The sequence below is a fragment of the Prosopis cineraria genome, unplaced genomic scaffold, assembly GCF_029017545.1.
Source record: "Prosopis cineraria cultivar Desert tree isolate PC_DT_omini unplaced genomic scaffold, ASM2901754v1 PC2, whole genome shotgun sequence".
NCBI classification, from domain to species: Eukaryota; Viridiplantae; Streptophyta; class Magnoliopsida; order Fabales; family Fabaceae; genus Prosopis; species Prosopis cineraria.
The window spans coordinates 833,163-845,498 of record NW_026555333.1 but is presented as its reverse complement, the minus strand read 5'-3'; the positions used below and the strand labels follow the sequence as shown (position 1 = coordinate 845,498).

The 12,336-nt window shown below is 29.4% G+C and overlaps 1 protein-coding gene across 1 annotated transcript; it reads left to right on the top strand.

Moving 5' to 3' along the window:
* Window positions 1-4,628: 4,628 nt before the first annotated feature.
* Window positions 4,629-8,755, top strand: LOC129302059 (uncharacterized). Its single transcript, XM_054940727.1, has 4 exons — window positions 4,629-5,017; window positions 5,201-5,323; window positions 5,423-5,493; window positions 8,257-8,755. Exons 1-4 carry the CDS (start codon window positions 4,718-4,720, stop codon window positions 8,546-8,548), a joined length of 786 nt encoding a protein of 261 aa, XP_054796702.1. The 5' UTR covers window positions 4,629-4,717; the 3' UTR covers window positions 8,549-8,755.
* Window positions 8,756-12,336: the final 3,581 nt, after the last annotated feature.

The following is a 12,336-nucleotide window of genomic DNA, read 5'->3' as shown; positions in this document are numbered from 1 at the left end:
AAATTTTTTAGTGAAAAAAATGATTAATAGTGAAAAATATGACCCATATATCTATGTTTGAGCTTCATTTTATCAAGAGTTTAGAGATGATAGCTCAATTAAAGTGAACTTATGGTTGTTTGTGAATTGAAAAGCACTTTGACCTGAAAGGTGAATGGCATATCATTTGATTATTATATGCTAATAAATGTCTTTAAAATTTGACAAAGATAGAAATAAGAGAGGTATGTTTGCTTAACTCACAAACTTGAGAAAGAGATTGTTGCAATATACATATGTGTTAATGTTGGATGAAGTTCCCCTTATGTATTCCCTCTTAAAGCACAATAAATATCCCTAATTGATATTATGTTAAAATAGTAAATCAATCACATGTTATGAAAATTGAAAATTTACTACTGGTTAAAAAAATGTTACAGTAAACTAGAAGTTTACTAATCTTAACAAATATATTATTAACATAACTTGTTTTATTATGTTGGATCGTATATATGATATAAATAATTATTGAGAATATATATTTATATTTAATTTTGAAGAACCAGAAGATTCTTCATCAATTGCCAACATCTGTGTATATATATATATATGAAATTAGATAATTAGTATGTGTTGTTTGTTCTCAAAAAGATGATTATGAAAATATCATTACTTATAACTTTGAATGAATCTTCACATTTCTGAAAATATATCAAATTTATATATATGGGCCCATTCAAATAGCATGTGAACTATACAAGTGTTTGATAAATTTGGTAGATGTATTTATAAGATGGTTATGAATATGATTATTTTTAATCTGCAACCTCGAGTTTGTAAGATTGTTTAAATAAAGCATTTGTCCCTAAATGAAACAAAGGAATGTTTTCTAAAAAAAACAAATGAAATTAGGAGACTTATACTATATGATGAGTGGATTGTTAGTTCACCGAGTTTTTTCAACATAAGGGGGAGAAAAAGAATAGTTGAAAAAGAAAATATATAGAATGCATTATCATCATCTTATTCAAATCCTCTCAAATAGCAATATGAACTAAAAGTTCATTAAATACATTCATAAAATATTGCAAGATACAGGCCAGATGCAATTATATACTGACCGAAATGAGAATTGTTAAATCTCATATTCCAACTGAAGAAGCTCCAATTAGTATAAAAAAAAAAGCGAGGCATGCCTGAAGTATGAGAGATCAATTGGTTCCAAATATAAATATCTTAAAAAAGAAAGAGCATATAATTAAAATGATTATATTAAGGAGGCAGACACTTTAAAAGAAGGTCAAGACATAACTAATTATGAAAACCCCAAAAGAGGTTCAGGTACCTGAAAGCAATAAAGAAATTTTAAAACGTTATGTCACAATTGAAAAAATAAAACTGAAAGTATAAATTTGTTGACAACAATTTTGATGATAATATCACATAATCAAATAAAGATCTTATGCAAATATGGTATTAAAAAGTAGATAGAAAGATGATTGGCCAATGGAAAAGGAAAGAAAAACAACGTAGTCTCAGTAAAATTATATTTATTTTAAATATATGAAAAGTTATGCACTTATAGTTCAAATACCGAAGCATAAAATTATCATGAGGTATGTAAACATTTATATGAAAATAAGGATTTTTACAACGGTATAATAATGATCATGACCTAGTAAATTATCTTGTGGTGGATTTTTGTTATATTATATTATTAATTTGGCAATATATGAAATTAAAATATGATGTGTCTATTGTATATTATAACACATGCATATGATTCACTAAACTGTGAGATTTATATAAGCATCCTTGAAGGATAAAAAATTTCAAAAGCATGATCAAAATAATTATTTATTATATTAAGTAGACTAACATAGTCTGAGTATATATAATTAACTCAACATATATACATTAAAAGAATGTATAATTTTACATTTTACTCAACTTGTAAATTAAATTATTAAATATCTCAATTATTTTAAAATCATTATATTTTATGAAAATATGTCTATAAAATATATTGAATTTAAAGGTCTACACACACCATATATTTATTCTATGATAATATTTATATATTTTACTAATATTGCATTTGTTATAATTTTGGAAGCAAAATTGAGTTCCTGCAAGTACACAACTGTATATTGATATAAAGATTTGGCTGGTATGGTTCTACGAAACTATTACATGAGATCGTTTTGTTTAGCAGACAAATTAAACATGCAGATGCAATATATACCATGATGATTTTTAAAATAATTTTTCTTTTATAATCTCCATAGTACATCATATAAATAGAATGTATATTGATAATTCAACATATCCAGAAAATATGTTAGAAGAATATATGTATGATAAAATGCATCATGTATAAGCTAAAAAGAAGACCTATTTAAAAAAGTATTGGCAACAATCACATTTGATAAATTAGTATTCTCTATTGAGATACAACAACAATAAATGGTGTTATTATTAGGGGGAGTTAAATTGATATCATTATTAGGGGAGTAAAGTTCATGTTGTATTTTTTTTCCTTAACCAAGGTTTTGTCTCACATGATTTTTCTGATAAAGTTTTTAATGAGACTTCTTCAATATGTATTGTGTATTTTTTTCTTTTACTAAGTTTTTGTCCCACTGGGTTTTTTCTAATAAGATTTTAACGAAGCACAATATTTGTTCATGAATATCCAAGGGGAAATGTTATAAATATTATTGTATGGATGTTCATAAACTCTTCCAACTCTAGGCCTTTTATATCCCACATTCTATAACCTCTCTAATGAATTGCTTTAAGAGTTTTTTTCATGTTTAATACTCATAAACTTAAAAGGTTATATATTGTATATTGATATAAATTAATCTTGCTATTTAATCAATTATAAGTCTTGATTAAGGTTGGAGCTTGTAAATAAAGGCCATATACTACACATTAGAGAAACCTATAAAAAATGAATATTACTCCCTCCGTTTCAAATTATAAGACAATTTTGGATAAAATTTTACATACCAATAAACCTAATTAAAGACACTTAATAACCTTATCTTTCCAAAACATAAACATAAACTTTTAAAAATACCCATAATTTAATATATTAAAAAGAGAAAGGATAAAAATTAATTATAGAGAGAGAAAAGGTAATATTAAAATCAGTGCATTTAATGAAATCTTAATTTACTCAAAGTGTCTTATATTTTAAGATAAATAAACTTCTTTAAAAGTATTCAATAATTTGAAATAGAGGAAGTACTGCTCCTTTTTTTTCAATCCTCTTTTGATTTGTTCATTTCTTCCATCTTAGATTTCTCTAATATTTTTTTTAGTTTCATAACAGTGACAATATTCTCACATTTATTACACATTTAATACTACAAGCATAAAATTTTCTATAAATATAAACTAATCACTTCTCTTAAAAGTTAGAGCAAATTATATTTATACCAACTAATTATCTTGTCACTTGAGCAAATAGTATGTATAGAGTGCAAATCACAACCCTTTTACGTATTTGCCTTTAACGTCTCAATAAATTAAATATAATCTTTCCTGTTGATAAAACCTAGTCTCTATGCTTGCCAAAAAGAGTAGATTAAATTAATAAGTTTCAATATATAATAAACAATGTTAAATTAAATTTTATTTTTTTAAAAAAATTTAATATTTATTTTGAACGTTAAAGATCGGCATACTTAAAAGTTGTTATTTTGCTAACAATAAGTTCTTTGATTTTTTTTTTGGAAAAATTACAACGAAAGGTGTAGAAAAAAAATATTTATTAAAGATGATCTTAAAAATAGCTATTATTTAGAAGGCTCAACTATCTCAATATAATTTTAAAAATGTTATATTGCCCCTAATCATATCTTCTACATTTTTTTCAACCATATGTCGCACGTTTTATTATATAGTTACCAATAAAAACACAATATTCTAGAAAAAGCTATTTCTTTATATAACAAGGAGATGAAAAACAGAAAATTGAAACAAGGCTAAATTAATGTGAACTGCAGCAAGTTAATAATCTCGTATCTCTCAAAAATTCAAAAGCCCAAACATTGAGAACGCACGGGTTCTTGGCAAAATTTAATAGTTTTTTTAAAGGTAAAGACTTTTTAAATTTATATTGATTTAATTTTTAAAAGTAAAGATTTTTTTAAAAAATAGATTGATTTTTTTAAAATTATATTGTTCTAATTAAATTTAATACTACTTTTTATTTTTGGTGTGAACTGTGAAATTGAAAATTACACAACTTTTGTTTTAAAAAGAATACTTTTGTAACTTGAGCAGTACCCCATGTTAATTTTAAGGTTGACAGATTTTGCAGTAAAGTAACAATAGTCAATTATATATAACTTAATTCTTCATCCTAACCTAATTTTAGCTTTTATGGTCTTTATAATAAAATTTTAGTAGTATAAGATTCCTTCCCTAATTTTCCCGCCTTTTTTGTTTTTGTTTTAAATTGCTGTATCCTCTTATTGGAGGGCGCGCACGACGGGTAAACAGCGATGGGCTTGAAGTCTGATAGGTGCCATTTTTTGGGCGCATTCGTGATGCGCAACTGATTAAAACCCAATTCTCGCAACACATGAGACGAGCCCAAACCATACCAAACGTTAAGAACTTGAAAATTGAAACCCCGGGGCGTTGAATTCGGATTTCGTATTCACTCGCAAAACCCTCTGCTTCTCCCTCCTTCCTCTGCGCGCTCGTTTGATTTTCCTAACAAATGCCTCCAGAGGATGCAACGCCCGTGAAGCCTGATAATCAAGAGGAGGAAGAGGACAAGAAGAGTTTGGGCTCCAAGCAGCTCACCAAAGCCACAATTGCAAATGCGAAGCCCCAACCCAAAATTGCAAAAGTGAAGAAGGAGGAACCTGAAGCAGATGATTCTCCAATACCAGTCAAGGCTGCTAGTTCTGCCTCTCGACCCAGGCAACCCAAAGTGAAAAAGGAAGAGCCTGAAGACAGCGCCGACGACGATGACATGCCACTCGCCAAACGGAGCTCCATAATGAGCCTCAGAAAGGTTTGTCGACTTTTCTTTTGTTGAAACGAAAAACGGGTGCTTATGGAGCGTCTTCCGTACCCCCGGCCTAGGTGTAAAAAATTTGCTCTGTATAATGGATGGACTTCTATGTTCTGGTTCATCAAAGGTTTGTAACACCTGGCCAAATTAACATTAATGGATGTGTCTGTTTGGGGACAAAAGGAACCGAAGAAGAAGAAGAAGATAAAAGAGCAAGGAAAGAATAATGGTGTGCCTGCTGCTGAGCAGAAGAAACAAAAGAAGGTCTATGATTTACCTGGGCAGAAACGGGATCCGCCGGAAGAGGTATGCCGTTGCCTTCATGTTTTAGCTCAATTTAACTCTGTTGCTGGAGAAGCTTGAGTGATACTGATGATTACTTTTGTTTCATTGCAAATATTTCAGAAAGACCCTCTGAGGATATTTTACGAAACTCTGTATAAGCAAGTTCCCAAAAGCGAAATGGCACAGCTGTGGTGAGCTATCCCTGCCCATCCCCATTTTTATAGCGTGTTGAAAATTGAAAATTTACCGAGCGTGTTGGAGGGTGAAGGAAGCTATTTTTAATGCTTTGTTTTTCCTATTTTCTTCATCAGTTGAAAAGATTAATGATATATCTTGACTGTATGAGATAAAAGGGTTGGCCTTTATTAATGACTTTGGGTCCCCCGAGAATATCACTATGGAGTCAGCATGATAAGAGCTCTGTGAGTGAGTTGGCATTTGGATGAATAGTGTCATTGCAACTTTCAAAGCATATGAATCAGCCTTTGTGAGAGAATTCATAGTAACAAGGTGTGTTGCTGCTTCACTTCTGTGGTACTATGTTCACAGATATTAATAGCCCTCCATGACTTGTATCTCTGCAACATGATTCTTGGCGCTACGCCTCATGTGGCCTTGCAGCTCTATTGTAGCTCCTCTTTAGCTGTAGATTTTGTGCTACAGGGCTAGAGGATAATGATAGTCCTATATTCTGGATAGGCTGTTGTTGGAGATTCACTCAGTGTCTCAATCCATCCTTGGGTAAGTTCAAGCTAGAGGGCAGCAATGGTCCTTATTTTGCATAGGCTGTCGTCGGAGATTCACTCAATCCATCCTTCAGTGATTGGTGTTGAATGTTTCAGTTTGGCTTAATAGGCTTTGACAAGAAAATTTAATTCTTCGGATACCATTGGCCTCATCTTACTGAAAGATATTGACTTGAGCAATGAGTGGTCGATTGGCAGGGTAAACAACAAACTAAAATATGAAACTCTTGATATAGCTGATGAACAATGAAGAGGAAATTGAGATTGCCTAAAATGATAATCATTGAGGATGTTAGGATGTTTGCACTTGATGAAGAGGAATTGGTTGAGATATCTCACTAAGCTTGACTAAAAAACTTTTGTTAGACATTGATAATGTTGATGGTCTAAGCACTTGTTATGATTCATGGCTGATATTGTGTTGTAATTTTTTTATTAATGCTTTTAATGTGAGTTTGGCTTTCAATACGTTTTATTTATTGTCAATTGTGTTATTATTTTTCTAGTGCTATGTTTTACTATAGCTGGCACAACACTATGAGGGTTTTGCACTATAAGAGCACTACCTACGTCAGTGACTTTGACCACGCGAAATATCATCTTAGTTACTTTTAAATCAAGGGTTGAATGGGCAGGGTGATCACATGAGGTAAAAGCATTGGTCTAACTCTTTCATATTTCTTGCCAATCATGTTGGGTTTGCATGGATATATAATGCTATTAGTTTGTCAAGTTTTATCCTAGCAATGAATTCATTTACATTTTAGAGATCATACTTATCTTTTCTACATTGCTAGCATGGGAACAATGATCTTGTGTTGTTGTTCCTATCTGATTAAGTAATTCGGTGGGTTCACGGCCTGTTCGTTGGAGTTGTAATATGCTGAGTTTATGTCAATCTGGACTGATCACTAGCGTTCCAGCTGGCTCAACTTGATCGTTGAAAATAGTCTTGTTAGATACGAATCCTTAAAATATGAGCCCTGAATGTTAGGTTTTCAAGTTTCTAGTTGTTTAAGAGTTTTTCGGTTTCTTGTTGTATTGATTTAATTTATTTTTTTTTCATCTGCCAAGTTTTATCCACAAAAGAATTATTGAAGTGACACATTCTGAACTGCAGAATAAAATTAGTTGATGGCCTCAGAACCCTTTATCTTCTGTTCTCCTTTGTTGTAGTAGTTTTTATCAAACTACTTCTCTCTTCTAACTTCTTTTCTAGATTTTCCCTGCACAATAAAAAAAAAAGAATAATTTGAGTAGATTTGTTAGAAAATGCTTTTTTATCTTATAATTGAGTGATAATAAGAAAATATATAAAAATTATTTAAATAGGTATAAAATATTAATGAATTTATCCAAATATAATAAAAAATCTATACCTTTTTATGTGTAAAAGATGCACTTATCACTACTCCTTTTGATCCTAAATGCAGGAGCTAGTTGAAGAGTTTGCTTTTGTCTAAAATAACCCTGCTTTTGTCTAAAATAACCCATACTGTTAATATGTATAAATTAGTTATCTAGTTCCTAAATTTAAAATCGGATGGCGTACTATTTATCTCTGGAAAGAATATGATAGTAAAGAGACATTGAGCAATATGGAGTCATTTGGTACAATGTGATCTTTGCCTCGGCATCTCCAGTGCTTGGATTTGACATACAGTTATTAAGATGCGTGATGGCAATTAGGATCAAAGTGACTTGTATTAATCCAAAGACCAAGTTATTGCAATTTTACATCTTTGAATCTTTAGCTTTAGCTCTGTAATTTTTGTTTAAACTTTCAATTATTATACCAAACGTGTGAATCTTATATACCATGATACTCTAGATATTAAGTAATTTAATATAATTATATGCAAATGGCTCCTTAATGCGTGTTTGAAATTGAATAAAGGGGAAGCTGTTTGACTGCTATCCTACCTAGTAAGATATCTCCTGTAACTTTGTTGTTTTTATCCTTTTCTTTTCTTTTTCTGTTTTTGGCAGAGTAGTCCTTAAGGTTATCCTTTACTAGCTGCTGGATAATTATTTTGTTTTGCCGGGGTAACCCTTTAGAGTTTAAACGAACAGTGCCCCTAATGGATATGTACAGCATGCAATTGATTTGGCTCAGTTCTTGTAGAAACTTTTGATATCTATCTATGATATAATCATTAACTATTGTGGGAGGGGGAAAGGTACCATAACATTGTAGTGTAACTGCAGGATGATGGAATCTGGATTGCTTCCTGAAGAATTGGCAATGGAAGTGTATGAGAAGAAGCAGAAGAGGGGGTTGCAGAGCAAGTTGAGTTCTCCATTGAAGACAGCAACTGCAGTGAAGAGCTGCAGTGATTCTGTAACAGTGAAGAAGAAAACACGATCTACACCCATGCCTTGTGCACATAAGAAAACGGCCTCCGCACAGAAGCAATCCAGGAAGCGGAAAGTGGAGGATGACTCTGACTCTGGGGATCAGTTTATATTACCCAAAGCCAAGAAAAGAAAAGAGGCCTGATTGTTCTGGTTATTGCGATTTTCACATGACTACCATTTCTCATTTGATTCAAATTCATGGACAACTGTAGTGTGATTGACAGGATGGTTTTATATCTGCCAATGAGGCTGACCACTTCCTAGTTGAATCTCCCTACGCGGGCATTCCGAGTGTCGGTCATATTCTATGGGGAAAAGATTAAATTAAAAAATTGGATTTTTTATTTTATTTTTAACTACCTAAACTAAAATGACAAGCATTCATGAATGGTAATTTTCGACGGGTTTTAATCATATAGGGTGGACTTACTAATGCTAAGTCATATAATCAGCAATGTGAAAAAATGGGACTGGCCAAGGCTATTAAAAGTGGCTGAAGTATTGATTCACAGCAGATCATGATCTAAATTGTGGTCCAACTCATCGTGAATATATTAATATATACTGTATACTGATTTAGTTTAAACATGTCAGATATTTTTAATTGAATTTTAGTAAAGTAGTTATTCACTTTTTTAAGTGGCTTTATATTTTTATATTTACCTTTATTAAATATTTTATAATAAATATTAAGTTATTGTCAACAGGGTACTTTTAAAAAAAGATGATTATACTTCAAAAAATTAAAAATGCTTTATATTTTTGAATATATAACTCTTTAAAAAATGTCTTATATTTTTTAACGGAAAGAACATATATGTTATATATTTAAAATAGATAGAAATAATTATATAATATAACAACAATGAATAATTAAATTTTAAATTAAAATAACATATAATAAAAAGGATAATATCCATCTATATTTCATCATTTTCATTCAATACACACACGCTTATTTCATGGGTGTAATTTATAATTTTAAAATAAAGACATAACTTATATATATTTCAGTATATTTGCTCATCTTTTCATTTTACAATGCTTATTAGGCATAAAGATGTGTAAATTATAGTTTAAAAATGTGAATTAAATTTTAAAAAGAGTTAAAAAATGTCTGTTCAACCAAATTCGCTACTTTTGACCGGTTTAAGGTCGGTTTAGCCCGTTCTCAAAACTATTAGTTTCTTGTAGTGATCGGGTCAGATTAAATGGTGCCCAGTTCGACAAGTCAAACTAGTTAGTTTGGTCTAGTTTTCATAGCACTAATAAGTGATATTCCTCAATCCTTTTTATAAGTCATTTTTATCAATTTCATCAATATCAATACAAAAAAAGTATAAAGTGTGTAGAATTTTAAATATACTCTTGTATAATAAATTTTAAAAGCAATGTCATGTTATCTTCTCTATTTTATGAAGGATAATTTTAAAAATATTTTTTAAATATTATTTAAAAAACTGTACTATAATTTATAAATAAAATAAAATAATTTTTTTAAAATAATTTATAAGTGAGATCGGAGGGATTAGAGCTTCAAGAACCGATATGCTTGAAATGAGTCTTGCGTCTGATTTCAACGTCCAGCTGCTCCAGGAGCCGACCTTTACAGCTTCAAGAGATGCCGTGTAGAGATTGCAAGGGCTTTGCATGCCCGCGTCTCGTCAGACGTCAATCCAAATGAAATTTATTTTATAAAATAAAAAATTTATTACTTTATTTTATAATCAAACGTCAATATATGAAATTTTGCGTCCCTCTGCATTCAAAATGTGCAAAACTGCAGAGAACTCTGCAGAAGGATTGTTCCAAAGGTTTTACTCATATAAGAGAATGAACCGGAAAAATTAATGAATTATAGATCTCATAATTTAATCAATTAGATCAATAATTAAATAAAAAATAATATATATATATATACAAACATATATATATATATATATATATTAAAAAATAAGTCAAATCAATTCAGATGTTTTGATTTAATGAATTTTTGCTTTGAGTCTTTAAAAATTGCTCTGTCAAAGTGAGCCAATTTGAATCAATTGTCAAAATGAACTAACTAGAGTCAAATGCTAGAACGAACTAAATGATTAAATTAGATCATTTTTTCTCTTTCCAAGTGATTGTTCGACTGGTCTAACTATTCAAATTGATCTAGATCTTAAAGCAGTAATCTAATAGGTGGCGCGTAATGAAATCTCAAAAATATCAAACTAAGTAATAATTCTGGGCGCAAAAAATCAGAAACACGAAGCCACTTTCCAAATTTTTACGCTGTAACCCACTGTTATTATTGTATAGAATTAAGTTATTACTAATTAATTTATGTTTTTTAAAATTTAGCTAAAATGTTAATTTTTTTAAAAAATATATTTTTGAATCATACCTTGAGTAGAATAAATCTAATATTTAATTTATTTAAAATACTCTCATTAATTATTTGAGTGAAATATAATAAAATAAAGATATGATTAGAAAAATATATAAAACCTTCTCAATACTCTATAGTTTGAAACAAGCGAGATTTTTAAAAAATGTCATATGTTTTGGTACAATTGGACTACACTATTACTTTAATTAATCATTATTTTATGAGTAAAATACTTCAACATCACATCTATTTTGTCCTAACTACAGATATCTACTTTTTATTTTAAAACTTATATAAACTTCTTCTAGTATGAAGAGATCCAAGACACAAGCACCTTTTCTATTTTTAAAATTTTATTTTTATCCATTCAATTATTGTTAGTTCATTATTAACTTATATGTTAAACCAAAATAATTCCTTTTCAAATATACATATTGTCTAAAAATTATTCAAATTACTCAAAAAATTTAATGCATATGCATTTTACTTTTTTAATTTATATTTTATTTTTATTTTTAAAATTTATTTATTTAGTATTTTAAAAATATTAAAATACATAAAATAATTAAAAATATTATTTCAAATGTGCAATTAAACAAATTAATGAAATAAGAATTTTTGGGCCAAAAATAAAATAAATATTTAATATAATAAATTATTTAATATAATTTATGTTTAATTTTTTTAAATTTCATAAATTTTGACATAAAATTTTAAATTATTGATTTGAATATCCACATACGTAATTATTTATATTTTCTGAAATTGGAAGAGAGAATAGACAGTTAGATTATAAGGATAAATTAATAATTTAAAAATTTTTAATATAAATACCAATAGAAAATTAAATATTTTAAAATTTTTAACAGAATATTTTTAACGATTTTATGGAATGAGACTAAAACGTAAGTTTTTAAAATAAAAAGAAGGTCTTTATAATTAAAATAAAATAGATGAAAAGTCACTATATTTTACTTTTATTTTATTTGGCCTTTCTGACCAAATTTTAAGAGACACTCTTTCCCTTCTAACAAAAAAGAAACACCCTCTCAAATTCCGCGCGCAATTAATTTCCCATATTTTCGATCAATTTCAGGGCTGTTAACCATAATGGGATGCTCGTTATTCCCCATTCTCATAAACTACTTTCCTTTTTTTCGTTTTCTTGACCAACTGAAAACGGAACAGTTCTGGGCAATTATTTGTCCCGAGCCGATTGTCATAAAAGTTCTGTTTAATGCCGATGGTCATTTCCCGAATCATGCTTCACCCCATCTCTCTACAATCTGTGGTTTATGAAGATTCACAAGCCTAATAAATCTATTTTAAAAAAAGTCCGGTAAACAATCAAATTAAAGATTCTAACAACCCCCTTGATTTTATGGTGAAAGTTAAAGAGACGAAGTAAGAAAAGATAATTGTTGTTTTTTTTTTAATAACTAGAATAGAAAAGGAAGGATGATTAGAAAAGAAGGGGAAGAAGAGCTGGGGAGAGGGCGGACCGGCAAAGTGAATGTCTTTGTTATTGATATTAAAACACTAAAAATGTGGGTGTA